The sequence below is a fragment of the Hyperolius riggenbachi genome, chromosome 9, assembly GCF_040937935.1.
Source record: "Hyperolius riggenbachi isolate aHypRig1 chromosome 9, aHypRig1.pri, whole genome shotgun sequence".
NCBI classification, from domain to species: Eukaryota; Metazoa; Chordata; class Amphibia; order Anura; family Hyperoliidae; genus Hyperolius; species Hyperolius riggenbachi.
In genome coordinates, this window is record NC_090654.1 from 79,274,121 (window position 1) to 79,295,689 (window position 21,569).

A 21,569-nucleotide genomic window follows, 5' to 3' on the forward strand; every position below is an offset into this window, starting at 1 on the left:
TCTAGGTAGTGTGCTGCCCCCAGTCTAGGTAGTGTGCTGCCCCCAGTCTAGGTAGTGTGCTGCCCCCAGTCTAGGTAGTGTGCTGCCCCCAGTCTAGGTAGTGTGCTGCCCCCAGTCTAGGTAGTGTGCTGCCCCTAGTATAGGTAGTATGCTGTCCCATTATAGATAGTATGCTGCCCCCAATATAGGTAGAAAATCCTACTGTATAGGTAGTATGCTGCCCCCAATACAGGTAGAAAATCCTCCAGTATAGGTAGTATGCTGTCCCAGTATAGGTAGTGTGCTGCCCCTAGTATAGGTAGTATGCTGCCCCCAATATACTGTAGGAAGAAAATCCTCCAGTATAGGTAGTATGCTGCCCCAGTATAGGTCGTGTGCTGCCCCCAGTATAGGCAGGGGCGTAGCAATAGGGGGTGCAGAGGTAGCGACCGCATCGGGGCCCTTTGGGCATGGGGGCCCCGAAGGGCCCACCCTCAATTACAGTATTAGCTCTCTATTGGTCCTGTGCTCATAATAATCACTTCTATAGATACTTTGAACAGTGGTAAACATTAACTCTGACACTGTAGTTGCCATTGGCAGGTTTTGGTCCGCCGTATCAATTGTTATGTATAGAGTGCTTGGGGGGCCCCATTGTAAAACTTGCATCGGGGTCCACAGCTCCTTAGCTACGCCACTTAGTATAGGTAGTATGCTGCCACCAGTATAGGTAGTATGCTGCCCCAGTATAGGTCGTGTGCTGCCCCCAGTATAGGTAGTATGCTGCCACCAGTATAGGTAGTACGCTGCCCCCAGTATAGGTAGAAAATCCTCCAGTATAGGTAGTATGCTTCCCTAGTGCCTAGTATAGGTAGAAAATTGGCCCCAGTACAGATAGCTCACCTGGCTCTTCAGACCTCCAGATCAGTGCGATCTTAGTCAAACCTGCAGATTAGCACGGCGAAAATCTGACCTGCAGATCAGCGTGGCGACAATCAGACCTGCAGATCAGCGCGGCGACAATCAGACCTGCAGATCAGCACGGGACCCAAGCGGCACCCAGCAGCTGCACAAATCAAATTCAAATCCAGGAAGAGACATCACTCCGCATCTGAAGTACGCTGTAACTGTGTGCCGCTCGGGTCCCGTGGTGATCTATAGGTCTGACGGAGAGGGAGGGAGGGCAGGCTGTGGAAAGCGGCGCCGATGCCAGGGCAACGGGCGACGGCACCGTGTGTGAGAAGGGAGAATGATCGGAGCGTACCACTTGGCAAGCTGCAAAGCACCACCAGTGGTACGCGTACCACCGGGTGAAAAGCCCTGCTTTAGGGGACAATGGCCTGGGGTCCGCAGGTCATCTGGAAGTAGAACGACGTTTACCCCTGCACACCGATAACACCTTGCGACCGGTATTTTCCAGCATGTCCATTTGACCCTTTCGACTGATTTCGTCCGAAAATCAATCAAAACTATTGATTGGTTGGCCATGTGGCATTATCAATATCTGCCTAATTCGATGTTTATGATTGAATGGGACAGATATTAATGATAAAAATTAACTAACGCATGGGGCATCCTTATAGTACATTGGAAAACCACTCCAGTCTAGTTCCTATTGATCAGCTTTTTTTGTGTGTAATTGATATTTAAGAGACGTTATATTCTTGTTGAGAAATGGCAATGCTTTTAATTTTGCTTTATATATTGTAATAGTGGACCTAAGCCCGTTTAAAAACGGGCTAGGTCTGTCCCTAATGGCCCACCGTGCACCCGTCGCGCGCACGCCCGCCGCACACGACGCACACACACCCGCCACTTCAGGCCCCGTCGTCCTCCGGCTCTCGGCAGTGTCTCTGCGTCCCTGCACATGCACAGTGCACAAAAAGAACTGATGGACGGACATGGGACGCAGTGACACTTGCCTTTTATTAGGTAGGATTATATTATTAAAGACATGTTATTTCAGCCTGCTAACTTAGTATGATGTGCATAGAAAACATAGGTGTTCCACAGTCCTTTTAGCAGAAACTTGCAGATGTGAGTGTTAAAGTTTTCTACCAGTGCGTGGATTAGTGCAGTACGCTCTCAGTGGCGTAGCTAAGAAGCTATGGGCCCCGGTGCAAGTTTTACATGGGCCCCCCCAAGTACTCTATACATAACAATTGATACGGCGCACCAAAACCTGCCAAGGATTTTCACGGTGTCAGAGGTGCAAGAAGGGGATGGAAAACAGTTTGTTAATGATTACTACTATACAAAGCATCTGTACGAGTGATTATTACCAGCACAGGGCCAATAGAGAGCTAATATTGTGCTTGAGGGAGGGCCCCTCGGGGCCCCTCTGACCCAAGGGCCCCGATGCGGTCGCTACCTCTGCAACCCCTATTGCTACGCCCCTGTACGCTCTTAAGCCTGGTTCAATTAAGATTGGCCAATCACTGACCAATTTTACTACCTCCATGAAGTATGAGAGTCAACAGATATTGACTACTTTGAGCAGATTGTGTAGGTAAGCTCTCATATTACATGGAGGTGGTAAAATTGGTCAGTGATTGGCCAATCATAATTGAAAGTGTGTATCAGGCTTTAGGTAATAAGGTGGGAGTCTCTGGACAGTCTCAAGACAAACTACTACGAACAGAGTACTCTGAGGCCCTGTTCACACTGGTCAGTTGTGTTGCAGAATAGTTCTGCATGCCAACTCACTACCTATACAATTCTATGGGCCTGTTTACAGTAACGGATTGCGTTATTCTAACTCACAGCATGCAGGCTTTGCATTAAAGTCTATGGCCAGTCTCCATTGCAGTTCACATTAATAATGCGTGCATTATGCAACTGCCCACTGTGAACCTATCCTCATTGCTGCTGCTGAGGCTGCAGTGTGAGCTTAATGGCAATTCTATGGATCTGTTCACAGTACTGCGTTGCAACTGATCGCGTTATTCTAACTCACTGCATGCAGAATTAGTATTAAAGTCTATATCTATTCTCCATTGCAGTCCACGCTTATTATAATGCGTGTGTTATGTAACAGATGACTGTGAACCTAGCATTAGGCCTGGTACACAGGGGCTTAACAATAGACCCTGCGAAGGATGCAGCTGCAGGAGGGACCAGAAGCCACAGGGGGCCCCGTTCTGAGAGACTGACTAAGGGCAAAGAGAGATAAAAAAAACTTTCTGTTCTCCGGAAATTTGTTCTAATGACTGCATCTGCTCAGCCACTGATGAGGAATCATACAAAGTTTTGCAGACAAAGATTTGTAGACACTCCCTATTAAGTGTGCAGCAGACTCTTCTGTACAACATCCAGCCCCCAACCTCTCTACCCCTCCCCGAGTGCTCTGTCCTGGCGGGAGGGGGCCCAATCCAAAGTTTTACAGGGGGCCCAGTGATTTCTAGTTACGCCCCTGCTGGTACACACTTATAATTATGATTGGTCCATCACTGACCAATTTTATCACCCCCCATGTAGTATGAGAGTCAACAGATATTTATTTCTATGAGCAGATTGTGTAGGTATCTCCTCTACATGGAGGTGGTCAGTGACTGGCCAATCATAATTAAAAGTATGTACCAGGTTTTAGTGTGCATACACACAATTTTACCACCTCCATGCAATATGAGAGCTTATCTACATGATCTGTTCATAGTATTTAAAATCTGTTGGCTCTCATACTACATGTAGGTGGTAAAATTGGCCAATAAAGATCTGATGTGTGTATGCACCCATAAAGCCTGGTACACACTTTCAATTGTGATTAGCTAATTTTAACCACTTTAGGACCATAGGCTTACACCCGCTTGATTCCCCCCATCCTTTTCTGATCTCTGCGCCAATGTTTAATATATATATATATATATATATATATATATATATATAAATAATAATAAAAATAGCTATTTTTTATTTATTCTTCATTATGTATCCCCCCCCCCCCCCCCCCCCCCGCAGCGATCAGCTTGATGCCTATGCGAGCTGATCGCTCTCTGAGCCTCTCCAGAGGACAGCTGAGTGACACGGCTGTCCTTAGTACAGTGCTGTCGTAGTTCGCAGCGCTGTACAATGTAAATGCGCCGTCTAACAGTCTCCTAGCGGCTGGTAGACTGATGATGGAGCGGAGCTCTGTCACTCATGCAGGGATACGCCCACATCGGCGTGCGCGATCCCCTGCAAACCACTCCCCCTGGCCTTAACACCAATTGCTGTTACGCGGTCACAAGAAGGTTAACACCTCCATGTAATACTGCATACAATTACAAAACATTAGCGTATAATCTGCATCCATTGATTGGCAACAAACTTTGATGCTCCTATCAACCAGTTCTGGAATGGCTGAGATTTATATGCACATAAAAGCATAGCTCTTGCTTTAACGCGCCCCAAACCCTATAACCAATAACATGCTCAGAAACAAAAGTGGAAAACGTCTATAATTTTTCTCAGCAAAGCAGACTTTTCTTTTAATAGAGGTTCTGCAGCTGGAGAAAAGCACATTACACTGAGGGCTGGTGCACACCAAGAGCGCTTTTGAGCGCTTTCAAAAACACCAGCATTTTAAAAAGCACTTGGCTAATGTCTTTCTATAAGCTAGTTCACACCAGAGCGATGGGATTTTTTTTCCCCAAATACAAACATGGGTCCTGCAGCTTTTTGGAGGTGATAACGCCTCAATGTAAAACTGAAAATTGCTTTAAACATTGCTGAAAGCTGTTCACTTCCAGTTTAAAGTGTACTTCCTGTTTTTCCACAAGAACTACAAAATCGCTAAACGCACACACGGCTAAAATACAAGACTACAATACATACACTACACGATACATACATAGACATATGACTATAGTAGGAATTAAGCCTCATCTACATGGTACATTTTTTCATTAGATTGACCAGTGATCTGATAAGATATTGCATCGTATGTAGATGTGATTGATTATTTTTCGATCGATTTTAGTACCCTAAATTGATCGCAAAATCAATTGGAATCCGATCAGACCGGTCAGAAATTATTATTATTATATAAGAATAGATCCGTCGATCTGATGGAAAATTGTACCATGAAGATTAGGCTTTAGATTGTGAGCCCCTTTGAGGCACAGTTAGTGACAAGACAATACACTCTGTACAGCTTTGTGGAAGATGTTGATGCTAAATAAATACTAATAAGAAGAATAAATAGAAAATCGCTTGGCACATGTCGGAAATCACTACTATAATTTGCCTCACAAATTGCTAAGCGTTTGCGATTACACTTAGGGCCTGTTCAGACTATGCGCGTTCCTAGCCGTTTTCAGGGAACGTGTCTGGGTACCAAAAACGCATAGAAACGGCTCCTAATGCTTTTGAATGGGCTAGTTCACATGTATGCGTATAAGACGCATAAGTTTCTTATCCGCATTGCTGCATGCAGTTCTGTGTGTCACGCATAGAAACGGACGCAATGAAAGTCTATGGACGCGTATCAAAAACGCGTACTATTGCGTTTTTAGCGTACGTTTCCCTCTGCGGTTCCCATAATTCTTTTTTTTTCCCTGGGTCACGTGTGTGTGCAAAACGCATTAGAAAACGCATTAGAACGCAAGAAAAACGCATGCGTTTTTCAACTTGCGTTTCCTTGATTTTATACGCGTGCTTCATATGCTGACAGTCTGAACAGGCCCTTAGCGATTTGAACTAGTCCTTACTAGACTGAAGTGTTTTTTTTTAGCAGGTCTGCCCTGTAAACACACAGCAGGCTCCATGCTGTGAGCAGCACAGAGGCATTGGAGTCTCGCCATTCTGCATCTGGAAGCAATTTGATGATAATAATAACATGAGGAGGGTGAAGGAGCCCGCTCCATCCAGCTGCCCAGCCCCCACCACGTGGCAGCCATAACAATATGCATTTCCATAGCTATGGCTGGATCTTTCCACATTGCTCGGAATCCCCGCATAACTGGAACGCATAACTGGCAATTAGGCCAGTCCCTGTGTGGTGCGCATTCCGTCACACTTCCGAGACTTCTCTAACGGGAACCCAAACTGTGGCTTGCAACGTGCTATATTAAAGTGTAACTCCAGTCACAGCTGCAAACACTTGGGGATGATTTATCAAACCCAATGCAAGCAAAAATGGAGAAAACGTGCCTAGGTCAAGGAATATTATTATTGGTTGCTTTTAGTGATTTGCACCTGCCAAGGCCAACACTTTCATGAGGCAACTGGGCAGTTGCTTAGGGCCTTAAAAGGTTGTGACGAGGCACAGAGCTCGCAACCAAAATCAGGCCTGTGTTTGAGGGTAGCACCTGGCCTCCTTCACCCCATCCCATGGTTTGAGGTATTTACCATACCGTTGTAACGCAATGCACCCGCAGTGCTGTGAATGTCGCTATAGGTGGTGCATTGCAAAACGGCAATTAAAGTGTACAGGCAAAAAAAAAAAAAATTATATACATACCTGGGGCTTCCTCTAGCCCCGTTCAGGCTGACTGGTGCCTCGCCATCCTCCCAGGCCGCCAGGGTCCTTCGCTAGACAGCCCGGTAATTCCGTCAGTCAACGCAGGCACAATCTGTCCCTGCCCCTCACCCATTGGGCTCCAGTGGCTGTGAGCATTTTGCGTTGCACATGTGCAGTATGAGCCAACTAGCGGAATTACCGGGCCGAATTGCTGAAGATCCAGGGGGAGCAGGAGGACGGCGAGGGACTGAGCAGCCTGAAGGGGGCTGGAGGAAGCTCCAGGTATGTATACATTTTTTTTATTTGAATCATCTCAAGTTTACTTTAAGTCACACTGCAGTGCTCCACTGTGTGGATCAGCAGTAGAGCCAGGCAATGTGCATTGTTTAAAAGGAAATAAACATGTCAACCTCCATGTGTATGTTTCCTTTAACCTCTTGCCGACCGCGTCACACCGACGGGCGTGGCCGCGGCAGCAGCCCCAGGACTGCCTAACGCCAATTGGCGTAAAGTCCTGGGGCTCTGTTTTGCAGGAGATCGCGCGCAGGCTGCGCGCGCATCTCCTGCTTGGGGGGCGGAGCTCCGCCCCGCCTTCAGTCTCCGAGCGGCTATTGCCGCTCGGGAGGCTGTTAGACGGCGTGATCGCCGTCTATTTACTCTGTGCAGCGCTGTGATCAGCAGCAGTGCTGCACTGGGGACAGCCGTGTGACACGGCTGTCCCCCTGGGGGACAAGAGAGCGATCGGCTCTCATAGGCAGAAGCCTATGACAGCCGATCGCCGTAATCGGCCGGCTGTGGGGAGGGAGGGAGGGAGGGAAGGGATTTAAAGGAAGAGGGTTTTTTTTTTTTTTAAAAGCTGCAACACAAATATTTATAAAAAAATAAATAAACATGGGGGGAGCGATCAGACCCCACCAACAGAGAGCACTGTTGGTGGGGAGAAAAGGGGGGGGGGATCACTTGTGTGCTATGTTGTGCGGCCCTGCAGCTTGGCCTTAAAGCTGCAGTGGCCTTTTATACTAAAATTGCATGGTCAATAGGGGGGTTTAACACTGCAGTCCTCAAGAGGTTAAATAACAAATAAGTAAAGAATTGTGGCTGTTATGGAGGATTGCCCCCAGATATAGCTGAACCACAAGTCTCAGCATGCTAGCCAAAACATACTGAAAATCAGTGAGTAATGCTGGGAGTACATGATGCGTTTTTCGGTCGATTTTCCGTCCGATCGATTTGATTTTCCGGTTGATTTCCGGCTTGATTCTCTTATCTTTTCTTTTCTATTTCCATTCACTTCTGTGAGTAATCGATCAGAAAAACTATCGAAAATAATGTCGGACATGATCTATCAAACCATCTATCTGCTGAAAAAAACGTATGGTGTATTCCCAGCATAACAGAGTGAGCTTTGGGTCTGCTGCAGTGTTGTGACTTGCCTGTCATCTCTGTGCTGTTTGTCTAGCCTGCGGTTCCAATTACAGAGCTATGTGCTTGCAGCTTTAAGTGGTACAGTGATAACCATGTGATAAGGCGGAGGTGCGGCTACCTGCTACCGTCTGTGCCCACACCCTTCACAAGCAGACCCGGCACCAGATCCAGTCTGGCCACATTTTTGCCAAGACTGCCTGGCTGGCTTTCACAGAAGGGTTTAACATGTTTGTAAGAACTCATACAAAACAAGAGAACTTCGAGTACGAGAGCCAAAAATGCAGCCGCCAGTTCTCCGGTTCGATCTTTTCCCTTCTCTGAGCTCACAGCGGCCAGCCGCAAGCCTCACGCCTGCAGGCTAGCACACACTCCTGAGGGGCTGCTTAATGCAAACCAGAAGTGAGAACAAAAACAACTTATGAAATGAAGTAACCATGTCTGTAGAACTAAACTCTTATATACTTATTTTAAGTTCAAAGGATGAAAATCCAGGTTTGAATTTTAAGCCACGTTTAACCCTTTCCAACTCTATATTGGACTATGACTATGGCCATCTCCTCCGCCACTGCACTAACCACCTCCATTACAGCCGTAGGGGAGCGGCTGCCCGATCTGGACCAGCAGGGCACCCCCATATGTGGATCAAAGTGTCACTTTGATCCACTCCAGATGCATTTTTACATATTGTAAAAATACGCTTCCGCTCATGCGCTCCGCGACGTTGCAACGCCGTTGTTTAAAAAAATCCTGCTTCGCCATAGAGTAACATGACTTCCGGGCTTGACCCAGAACACCGTAGGTCGCCACGGGTTCCGCACAGTAATGTACTGTAGTTATGTGCTAGTGCTAGATTTGGCACTTCCGCTGCAGCGTACTGCAACGTCGGAAGGATGACCTTCCCCATAGGGGTACATTATGCTGGGAATACACCATACAATTTTCTGTTAGATTTTTCTGTTAGATTTTTCTGTTAAGCCCAATCTACACAATACGATTCTTTGTACGATTTGATTACGATTCTATTTACGATCCGATTAAATCCGACATGTCCGATAAGTATTCGATTCAATTCGATTTGTCATTGCAAAACAATGGCAAATCGAATTGAATCGAATCGAATTCCGATCGGACATGTCGGATTTAATCAGATCGTAAATAGAATCGTAATCGAATCGTACAAAGAATCGTATCGTGTAGATGGGGCTTTAGATTAGATTATTTTCTGTAGAGACTGGTCATTATCTCTGGTGCATTGTCTTCTGGTCATCTCCTGCTGAGTAGAACAATGCCTAATTGCTCGGCAGATCGGCAGATAGATGGTAAGATAGATACATTTCCAACATGTTGAACTTTATCTATCTGGCAGGTAAATCTAACAGAAAATTGTATGGTGTATTCTCAGCATTAGGCTGCAGTAGCAGTGCGTCAATTTGAAAGGGCCCTCAGTGGTAAAAACTTCGGAACCTGAAGGGGTTAAAGTGGGTTTCATACAATTGAAAAGGTGTTTAAAATTAATTTCAAAAACTGACATAAACTGGAGTTGTGCAATCGGCAAGGAGTTGGGGTTTAGCTAATACATCATGATTTTTTCATTAAAGAAATCTTGTAATAAAAAAACACCCCTCTGGGGGATACTTACCTCGTGAGGGGGAAGCGTCTGGATCCTAACAAGGCTTCCCCCGTCCTCCGGTGTCCCTCCGTTAGCCTGCCTGGGTCCCCCGAAGTGTGGAGATGTGAATATTTACCTCTCCGGGATCCTGCGCAGTTGTACTAGCGGCTTCTCATTCGGGTAAGGCGGAAATAGCCGAACTTGATCTATCCACTCTACTTTTAAGTCCTTCTGTGCCTGTGCAGTAGAGCGGATACGATCGGGCTCAGCTATTTCTACCTAGCGCTACTGCGCCTGCACTGGATCCCGGAGAGGTAAATATATCAAGGCTTGTCGATGGGGAGCCTGACATGCCTGGATTGCCTGCAGCAACGGGGATGTGGGAAGCCTCATTGGAACCTTGAGGCTTCCCCCTCCCGAGGTAAGTACCCCGCCCCAGGGGAGTTTTTTTTATACACGTTCTGTTTAACCCCTGGCCCTCCTAGATTGTTTTTGTTTTGAATGTCATCCTGTGCGGTTCCTTTAATTACTCACATGTTGTCTCTCTCTCTGCTTGCGGCTGGAGAAGCTGGCCCATGCTTGAAGCCTGATACTTCTCTGTAATCCATTCAGCAGAGGATGATCCTCCCACAGACGTTACATGTCTGGCTATAATCCACCAGCCTGCCGAGAATTTATCGGTTACTTATTGTGGTGAACTTTGGATATCGCGGCCGCCTGTTGCTGTTTATCCTCGGGGGCCGCTTGTTTGCCATGTTTCTGATTTCCATCACATCTTCTGTGAGCGTGTTTTATGTTCATTCATAAAATACAGCTTTCTGGGGTTTACACTGATTCCTGTAGTATATTTGTTTCTGACAACTACAACTTGACAAAGATATGATGAAACTCCAGTTGCGCCTTGCTCCCACTGCATGTGTTTTGGGACATGTGCGCTTTGTCTGATTGCAAGGATATTTTATTCATTACAATGTCATTTTATGCCCACAAGTGCTGTTAGGTTTTTGACAGATTGCGCAAGCGTGCTGCATTTTTGGTGGGATTGTGTTTCTGTTCCCTTCAGTACAATATAGAATGGCCTTTACAAGCATAACAAAAAATGCAAAGCAAACGCACAGGCAGGGCCGCGAGACCATGGGCACCAGTTAGCAAAAGGAGCCGCAGGACGCTGTGATTGGCCGGTCTGGTGCCTGCAACCCCGCCTGATTGGTCACGTGCTAAAGCTTCCCCTCTGACTGGCCATGGTGATCTCTCGACAGGGATGGGGTTTTACCATAGCATGCCTCGATAAGAGGCATATATCAACACATCACCTGCTTATGATGTCATAAGGAAGGGCGGTAGGTGCTACAGGTGTATGAGGACGGGGATACAGGGATGTGAAAGTAAGGTGGGCGGGGAGCAGAAAGGAGGCAGGTGCCAGGTGGCCATACCTGTTTGTCCAAATGCCGCCCCCTAGATTATTAAATCAGGTGATTCAGGTGGCTTCATGGTAGGTCTGCCGCTGGGTACAGGCAAGGGCGTACCTAGAGGTCTGTGGGCCTTCCAGCAGAACTGATAAGGCCGGGCCCCCGGCAAACCTTGCCCCCCCCCCATGTTAAAAACTTTGGCTGGGCCCCAGCCACATACCTATACTTCATGCCCCTCCTCCTGCTGATTTAGCAGAGTACAGCAGCAGAGCATGGTATATTTCCGGCTTCAAGCAGAGCAACACGTCCTTCACATTTCTCACTTCAAACGGGTCGTACTCTATCTGCTTGAGGCTCCACTCACATGACGTGACATTCAGGGACTGGAGCCACAAGCAGATAGACAATACGGCATGACTGAAGGGAGGAGGGAGGAGGACGTGTTGCTCTGCTGGAAGCTGGTAATGTATCACGCTCCACCACTGCCGCATTCTGCACCTGACCAGGAGAAGGCCCCATAAGCCACCAGGCACCTACGTGGCAGTAGGAGTTGTAGGAGAAGGTGCTATTGTTACACCCATGCGCACACAAAAAATGGTTTGCATTATCCTTGTGGTCTGTGATATTTGCGGTAATACCTTACTTAATTCCTGTCTTTACAGCGTATGGCTGCACACTAGACGAAAGATTAAATCAGGCTGACAGAGGGATTAATGATTTTACAAACAGATAAGCAGGAGCAGATAGAAATGGTTCTGGACGAGCACCTATAAAAATGGCACAGCCATAGGCGGGAATAGTAAAAACCGTGCCCTATAAATAGCACCTAGTGCCCGCCCTTGTGACGCATGATTTTTTTTTTGTGACGGGTGCAGCCATTCGGGGAGGGGGAGTTAAAGAGAGTCTGAAGCGAGAATAAATCTCGCTTCAGACCTCATAGATAGCAGGGGCATGTGTGCCCCTGCTAAAACGCCGCTATCCTGCGGCTTAACGGGGGTCCCTGATCCCCCAAATCCCCTCCGTGCAGCGAGGGAGCGCTTCCGCATTGGGGCAGGGCTAACCGCCGCTGCCCTGCCTCATGCGCGTACCTCCGCCCCTCTCAGTCTTCCTTCACCGAGAGGGGCGGGTGAGAGGCGGCGATGCGCGTCTGATAGACGCGCTGAGAGGCAGGGCTGCAGCCGTTAGCCCTGCCTCCAGGAAGAGCAAAATTTACGACCAAGTTGGTCGTTGATTTTGCAGGGGGGGGTTGGGGGTGAAGGCCCCCCCCCTGCCCGTTTAGCCGCGGGATAGCGGCGTTTTAGCAGGGGCACACATGCCCCTGCTAACTATGAGCTCTGAAGCGAGAATTATTCTTGCTTCAGAGTCTCTTTAAGGTTAGGCATAGGGTGTACGTGTGTGTATGTGGGGGGGGGGGGGGGGGGGGGGGTCAGGCGTCAGGGGTTCTGTGTGAGAGTAGGGTTGGGTTAGGTTTAGCTATAGTAAAATATCGGTATTAAATACTGATATTTTACGAACCTTTAGCGATGAACACCAGTTTCGCATAGACGTAATTTACTATCAAAATTTGCAATTACGATGCAAAATCGCAATGCAAGATTTTGGGGAAAATCGTAATTAATTTAATCTGTAATTGCAATCATTCGGAATTTTGCGTAATTTTAACGGTGAATAGCAAAGCCCCCATACATGCTATTGCCACCAAAATTGCTTCATGTGCCAAGCAGAATAGTGGGCACAAGTAAAGAAAAATATTTAAAAAAAAACCTTGTAATTTTTCAGAAAATCAATTTTAAAAATGCAAGGTAAAAATGTTTTTTAAACTGTCATTTTTTTCTGAGTTTAAAAACCATTTTTCCTTTGCATTTTTAAAATCGATTTTCTTAAAAACTATAAGTGTGTTTTTAAAAAAAATATTTTTTTGACTTGTTGCCACTATTCTCCTTAAAGAGGAACTCCAGCCTAAACAAACATACTGTCATTAAGTTACATTAGTTATGTTACGGTAATTAGAATAGATAGGTAATATAATCTCTTACCCACATGGTTTTAAAAGAACAGGCAAATGTTTGATTTCATGATGGCAGCCATCTTTTTGGTTGAAAGGAGTGACAGGGAGCATGAGACACAGTTCCAACTGTGCTGTGTCCTGAGCACCTCTCCCAGTTGCTAGGCAACGTGAACAACAACATAGGAAATCCTATCATGCTCTGCACAGCATCAGGGAAAAAAAAGCATGGCCTTTTTTTCTTTGATGGGTGGAGCTTAGCTAAAAATGCAGCTAAAAAGGATGCTTTATTAAGAAAAATAAAGTTCTGATGCTGTGAAACTGTTAAAGAAACATCAAGCCTTTTCAGTTCAGTAGATTTTTAGTCCGGAGGTTCACTTTAACACATGTAGCAGTTTTGGTGACAATAGCATGTATGGGGGCTTTGCTATTCATTCTTAAATTTGGAGCAAAATTACGTGAACATTTACCTGAAATTACAAATGATTACACAAAATCAGTTGAATTTACAAATCATAATACCTGCAAAAAATGTATGCAAAATGTTGTGTAATCCTAATTATCTGATTACGACCATCACTACGATCCTTCTTTATACTTTAGTAGTAGAATATCGGTACATTTACCGTTATTCTACTGTCAGCTTTCCTTTGTGTCAAAATTTCTAGGCGCCCTTTTCTTACATACACCTTGGAAGACGCATACAGCTAGTGTGGTTAGTGGCGTAGCTAAGGAGCTATGGGCCCCGGTACGAGTTTTACATTGGGGGCCCACAAGCACTCTATAATTGATACTGTGCACCAAAACCCGCCAAGGACAACCACAGTCTCAGAGTTGCAAGAAGGGGATGGGGAAACGTTTTTTTTAATGATTACTACTATCTAAAGCATCTATAGAAGTGATTATTACCAGCACAGGACCAATAGAGAGCTAATACTTCATTTGAGAGGGGACCCTGTGGTTGCAACCTCTGCACCCCCTATTGCTACGTGTGGTCATTCTTTAGTCATCAGTATACTCATTCTGTGTCAGTGACAGCTAGGAGGACTGACAACAGCTCAGTGATGCACAGCTGGGAAGTCTGGTAGATTAGTAAAATGTGGCATCCCCAGTATTCCTGTCTCACATGACACATCTGCTAATATCTGATATGTGTGTGCATCTGCTAATATCCCAAGTGTGTGTATATGTGTATATATATATATATATATATATATATATATATATATATATATATATATATATATATATATATATATATATATATATATCCTACCTAATAAAAGCTAACTGTCGCTGCGTCCAGCAGTTTTGTCCCTGTGTCCCAGGATTTTTGTTACTGCGCATGTGCGCAGTAACTGACAGCTGGGACCAGGGAGCTGGACGGGCGAGCGAGGTGGGCGGGTGTGGGTGGAGCGAGGTGGGTGGGTGCGGGCGAGCGAGGTGGGCGGGTGCGGGCGCGTGCGGCGGGTGTGTGCACAGCGTGCACGTGCATGCGCACTGGCGACGGCGGCGGCCGTAGACCTAGAACCCATTTTTTAAACGGGCTGGGTCTACTAGTATATATATATATATATATATATATATATATATATATATATATATATATATATATATATATATATTTCTAATATTATAAATGCGAAAGTTTGGATGCTCAATTACTCAATGACCAAGTTTATGAGCTTTGCAGTCTTTGGCATCAATAATTTGCATTGAAATAAAACAAGTCTGATTGGCTGTTTGTGGCTCCACCCCCTTTTCTGAATTTGAACACCAGTCAACCAATGACCAACTGTACCAGGTTTGAGGCTTGTGCCATTAACAGTGCAAGAATGGCAGCAATTAAATATACCCTTGAAAATAGGTGAATTTTGATTGGCTTTTGTATGCTCCACCCACTTTTCTGAATACTAATCCCAGTTACCCAGTGACCAACTATGCAATGTTTGAGAACCCTACCTACCATTACCAGTGTAAGAATGGCTGCAGTTTATATTTTGCCAGTGAAATTTTGTATTTGTCTTTGCCCACTTTTTGGTTATGGGGATAAAAAGTAACCTATATGTTATTCCAGGTAATGTACTATGTGTGTGCCAAATTTCATTCAAATCCGTTCAGCCATTGTTGCGTGATTGAGTAACAAGCATCCAAACATTCGCATTTATAATATTAGTGAGATTATAGTTATTAACAATAGGATCCATTTATGCAGTGTTAACATTGTCTGTAGATCTTGGGAGAGTACGATGGATACGGTAATTTATATTACTAAATGTGTCCATTAATGCCAACATTTTAGTGATTGATCATGTTCTCAATCAGGTAATTTAAATTGTATTGGAAGAAAACAGAGAAGCTGGTAGACCCAATCGATTCTGAACAATCAAATTTTACTATAATTTCCTTTAGGAAATAGTTGATTGGCATGGCAGATTTTTCATAGATACCATCGTAACTGGTTTAGATACAATTACAAGCTGGAATATTTGATGTCATGGATTGGTTACAATTTTTCTTTCAAACTAAATGATCTGATTGAAAATAAGATTGTTTGCAAAAAAATCGTCCCATTAATTAGCCTCAAGTAAGTAAAACAGAACTTTTTTCCCCATCTCACCTGCACTGAGTGATATAAAAGCTGCCATTTTTATTTTCTTTTAATCAATACCAGTTGCCTGGCAGTCCTGCTGATCTCTTTATGTCTGAATCACACACCTGAAACAAGCATGTGGCTAATTCAGTCAGACTTCAGTCAGAAACATCTGATCTGCATAAAGGGGCCCATACACACTATTTTCCCGTCGATATACAGCAGATTTGATCACTGTGATCGAATCTGCTGTAAAATCGTTGCGCAAATGCAGACAGGACGATCGATTTCCGTCCGAAATCAAACGTTCCCGTCGATTCCCGTCGATCTGTCCGTGCAGAAGATTTTGCTCGATCGCCGGCGGGTCGGGAGTGCGTCGATAGCGGCGTTCGAATGCCCGACGACCTACGCAATACAGCGGCAATACATTACCTGCTCCGCCGGCGCTCCGGGGGAGACCGGAGGAGTCGCGCCTGCCGAATGAGGTAATGTAATCGGGGGGAGGAGGTTGGCAAATCAACCAGTGTATGGCCACCTTTATTGTTCAGGGTCTTTGGCTAAAAGTATTGGAGGCAGATGATCAGCAGGACAGCCAGACAATCTGCATTGTTTCAAAGGAAATAAAGTCAGCGTATCCCTCTCGGTTCAGGTGTGCTTTAACTGTGTCTCAGAAGAGCTTACAATCTAATGCCTAGGATAGTCTAGGGAAAATTTGATGGAATCCAACAAACTCACATATGTTTTGGAACACATGGACTATGATTATTGTTATTTAGTATTTATATAGCACCAGAATCTTCCGCAGTGCTGCACAGAATATATTGTCTTGTCACGTAGCTGTACCTTAGAGGAGCTCACAATCTAATACCTTACCTAGTCATATGTCTTTGTATGTATCATGTTGTGTATGTATCGTAGTCTAGGGAGAATATAAGGGGAAGCCAATTAACTTATCTGTATGTTTTTGGGATGAGGGAGGAAATCAGAGTGCCCGGAGGAAACCCACACAGACACAGGGAGAACAAACAAACTCTATGCAGATAGTGCCCTGGCTGGGATTTAAAGAGACACTGAAGCGGAAAAAAAAATATGATATAATGAATTGGTTGTGTAGTACAGCTAGGAAATAAAACATTAGGAGCAGAGACATAAGTCTAATATTGTTTCCAGTACAGGAAGAGTTAAGAAACTCCAGTTGTTATCTATGCAAAAGAGCCACTGAGCTCCACGTCTTTCAAAGTTGCAGAGAGCTCTGTCTTCTGAAGCTTATTATCTCAAGTGTCTCTAAGGGCTGGTGCACACCAAAACCCGCTAGCAGATCCGCAAAATGCTAGCAGATTTTTAAACGCTTTTTTTTATTTTTCTATGGCGTTTTGCTAGCGTTTTGCGGATTGCTGCTGCGGTTTTCAGTATAGTAGATTTCATATATTGTTACAGTAAAGCTGTTACTGAACAGCTTCTGTAACAAAAACGCCTGCAAAACCGCTCTGAAGTGCCGTTTTTCAGAGCGGTTTGCGTTTTTCCTATACTTAACATTGAGGCAGAAACGCACCCGCAATCCAAAAAATGCCTCACCCAGGCATTTTTCGTTTCTGCAAAACGCCCCCCGCTCTGGTGTGCACCACCCCATTGAGATACATTGACCAAGCAGATCCGCAGCCGCAAGCGGATCTGAAAACGCCCAAAAAGCCGCTCGGTGTGCACCAGCCCTAACTGTATTGTTATTTTTTTCCTGCAGAGGACAGTTCAAAAGGTCCCTGGCCTGCTCTGTAAAATCATTTAGAGTGCTGAGTAGTGTGTAAACTGCAAATATTAGAGAATGATGCAATGTTATAAAATAAAAAAACTTCATAACTGAAAATAAAAATATGAGAATATTTTCTTTGCTACTAATATTCTAGTAATTATCCATACTACACAACCAATTCATTATATCATAATACCTTTTTGCTTTAATGTCTCTTTAAAACGGGGACCCAGCGCTGCAAGGTGAGGGTGCTGCCCACTATGCCACCATGCTGCCCACTACACCACCATGCTGCCCATGCTGACTAAATTATAAAGATCACACTGTGTATGACTAGCAATGGCTTCTAGACACGCACTCAAGCTGATGTATTCAATGTATTAAATAAAAAATAACAATGTGTTATGACCCCTTGAAACAGATGATAGGTGGATTGGAGAACAGGAGCATTTGCCAGTACATCAATAGTCTTCAAATATATAATTAAGCAATGAGTGATTGAAATATCTCATCCCACAATATCTGTGTCAGGTGTACTATCCCTTGGTATAGAACATGAATAGTCTCTATCCACTCACCTTCTGCATGCCATGGCTCAGATCCATCTCTGCCTGTGTAGTAAGCGCTCTCTCCTACCTTGTCTTTCACTCTATTGCACAGCTGCTGCAGCAGAACAGCCTGAACCACACACTATAATACAGACCTGATAACTCCCTGGAAAACTCTGCCAGCCAATCCCCTGCCTCAGGGAAACTTACAACCAATCAGCTCCTGACGTGGCTGAGTTTTTTTTCTTTCCTCTCCTCTTGGCTGTGTTGAATGTGGGAACACCCAGACTGTGTGAGTGAGATCAGCCAGGAGTCCAGCAATACTCAATTCACGCTGTCCGGCTCTGGGCTGCCCAACTTCCTGGACCATTTATAAGTTCTTCCTTTAAAGGAATTAGAATTAGAGCCATGTGTAGCGAATGCAGCAAAATGATAGCTCTGCATTACTTTGGTAATGCTTTCCACCCTTCTGGCATTTGCCCCTCATGCCTGTCTAATTGCACCAGGCTCACAAACACATGTGGGACTTTAGGGACAGGCTGGTTGTTTTCACCACTACCTGGGCTGGATTTTGCTCGGATCATTAGATTATTATTTTAAAATAATTTTTGTTTTTAATCAAACAATAAAACAATGGTACAAAGGACCTCAAAAGCAATAATAATAATAATAATAATAAAAAAAAAAACACATTTTGACACTGTTTGGTACTGAAATAAAGTAAGTTTCCCCATAAGAGTAATGGTGCCTATACATAGTACACTTTTTTTCATCCAATCTTACCATTTCTTTGTAATATAAGGGAACTGCCTCAATTATCCTTTTAGTTAAAGAGACACTGAAGTGAAAAAAAATTATGATATAATGAATTGGTGGTGTAGTATGAATAATTACTAGAACATTAGTTGCAAAGAAAATATCATATTTTTATTTTCAGTTATATAGTTTTTTTTTATAACATTGCATCATTCTCTAATATTTGCAGTAGTTTACACACTACTCATCACTCTAAATGATTTTACAGAGCAGGCTAGTGAACTTTTGACCTGTCCTCTGCAGGAAAAAAACAATACAGTTAGAGACACTTGAGATAATAAGCTTCAGAAGACAGAGCTCTCTGCGACTTTGAAAGTCATGGAGCTCACTTTGCATAGATAACAACTGGAGTTTCTTAACTCTTCCTGTACTGGAAACAATATTAGACTTATGTCTCTGCTCCTAATGTTGTATTTCTTAGCTGTACTACACAACCAATTCATTATATCATAATTTTTTTTCTCTTCAGTGTCTTTTTAATTTACCCTTATACTACATAGAAATGGTAAGATTGGATGAAAAAAATTGTACAATGTATGGGCACCATTAGATGAAAACATTGACACATGGTAACTACAGATAGTTGCTTCTGAGTCATATAAACAGTTGCATATCTGGAGAATATAGTGCCTATGGCAAACACCCCCGGTAAAACCCCATCTATTGTGGGCAATGTTCCACTGATTCAATCAATGAGGTCAATAATAAAGTGCAGCAGTGCCAATTAATTGAAGAAGAGTATAATTCATAACACCAATCAGAGCAAATAATATATATTTGAAAATAAGGTGCTAGGTAATTAAAACATCTATATTACTAATTAATGGGTAAAAGTAGCCACACTGTTAATGACTTAGGTAGATAATGCAAAAATTACTATGAAAAAGTAACGGCCAAAAATACTGACCAAGGTAGCTACAAATCTAATATACAGACCTCTTTGATAGATTGATATCACTGGCAAAAACATCCTCTTTTGCAAAAAAAAAAGGGAGGAAGTAGCCTTTTCTGGCAAAGAAAGGGTGGACTTTTGTTTTAATCACAGACCTCAGATCAGTGGTGCCTGAAGAGAGGAGAGGGCATACAGTTCCTGCTGGCACATTTCACATGCAGGAAGTGACCAATGATGTCACTTCCGCATCCAGGGGCGGACTGACAACTCATGGGGCCCCCGGGCAACAGAAGATTATGGGGCCCCATACACCGGCAAGCCCCACCCACCCATCCACAAGCCCCACCCATACACAGCCCCACCCACATAACCTACACTCGTAACAAAATTTCTTTTCACTATGTTCAAAAGAAATGTTTACTAATTAAAAAAAAATAGAAGTACTTACATTAAATAAAGTGCATCAATTGTATATTTCCAAACTGAATGTTTTAATAAATTAACAAAATATAACAGGTGTAACAAATGTCTTCTTAGCTGGACATTTTAATAAGATAACAATATGTGAACAATGCTCACTGAGCATCAATTTCAACACATTACAGTGCATCTTTAAAAAAGTGCATCTTAAAGTGCATCATGAAACACACTGTAAAAATTGTAAACATTTGAATAGTTAACAACATATTTTAGAACCAATCAAGCACAGAATAAACCAAAAGGTTTTTTTTTAAACTCACTTAGTAAAAGTAAACACTGTTTAAAAGACATCAGAGGTGAAAACAAGCTGAAGAGAAAAAAATTGTATCTCTATCCTCCTGCTCCTAAAAATTACTTTTTTAGATATCCCACTGTTTATTTTATATTTAAATCTAGCTTTTAAGTGTTTACTTTTTCATTGTCTCTGTTCAATGACACCTTCATTGAAGTATATCAGAGCTCAAATCTATGAATTATTAACCCTAGTTATCTCATTTCTACTCTCAGAAGCCATTTACTGACAGGGAAGTGTTTTATGACTGTAATTACTAATCAGTGAGGGTTAAGGTCCGTACACACGCCGGACTTTAGGCAACGACGGGTCCGTCGTTGCCTCCCGCTGGTTGGGCGTGCCAGCGACAGTCCGGCGTGTGTACGCTCCGTCGTCAGACTGATACGGCTGTTTCTGAGCGATCCGCCGGGATCGTACACACGCCGGACTGTCGCTGGCACGCCCACCCAGCGGGAGGCAACGACGGACCCGTCGTTGCCTAAAGTCCGGCGTGTGTACGGACCTTAATGTTGTAGTCTAACCCAGTCCGACCCGGACAGAAACTGTCACTTACATACCTGATGTTTAACTTTTTCAGCTAAAGAGAAAAAAGGAACACAGCCTAGTTATTTGTGTGCTTGACACTGTACATACACATGTCTATCTCATCATGTCACCTCGGTTGTCCTTTAACAAATAAGAAGCTCTGACCTGCATATTACAAAAGCAGTAAGGAGCTAAGCTCCGGTGATGTCTTGGCAAATCTGTCAATGATTTTATCTTTGTCACTCTTTATGTTTAGTGCAACTTGCTTTTCTACTGCAATGAGCATCAGTGACTCCAAGTTTTGCTGTGAAAGAGATGATCTTAGTCTTGACTTTAATATTTTTAACTTGGAAAAGCATCTTTCACATGTACACTGTGTAGTGCTTAATGTAATTAAATATTGGTATGCCAAGAAGAGATTCTCAAAGGCCGCTGAACACAGTCGGTACTCATACAGTAATTTGAAAGCACAAGACATGCAATTCTTGCAGGAGTCCTTCTTTACGCCAGACATAGTAGATGGCTCTGATGTAGAGCTGATCTGTTGCTCTTCCAAATCTGAAACCAACCCTACCTCTTCACTCTCCTCATCATCACCGTCATGATCCAACAAGCCTTTACGTATATTTTTGTAGCTGGAGGCAAATGAGATTAGTTCTTCGCGTAGAGCAACTGGGTCTATTATTGGTACTGCTTCTGAAATAACATTTAACTGTATTTTGTCTGAAGAGGCAAGTATTTCATCAAACCGATTGGGATCAAAGCAAGAAATTTGCTTGTAAAGTTCTCCATGAGTGGAAAACCTTGACT

At 43.9% G+C, this 21,569-nt stretch overlaps 1 protein-coding gene across 2 annotated transcripts in view; it reads right to left on the reverse strand.

The window, feature by feature from the left end:
* LMCD1 (LIM and cysteine rich domains 1) overlaps positions 1–17,869 on the reverse strand; it is a 73,229-nt gene extending 55,360 nt beyond the window's left edge. Inside the window, exon 1 of one of the 2 annotated variants that reach the window (XM_068251588.1) lies at positions 17,785–17,869. In XM_068251588.1, the coding sequence (XP_068107689.1) occupies positions 17,785–17,811 (27 nt within the window). In that variant the 5' untranslated portion in view covers positions 17,812–17,869. Of the gene's footprint in view, positions 1–9,986; positions 10,047–17,784 lie in introns of those variants that run through there. The other variant, XM_068251590.1, reaches the window with a different exon arrangement.
* Positions 17,870–21,569: the final 3,700 nt, after the last annotated feature.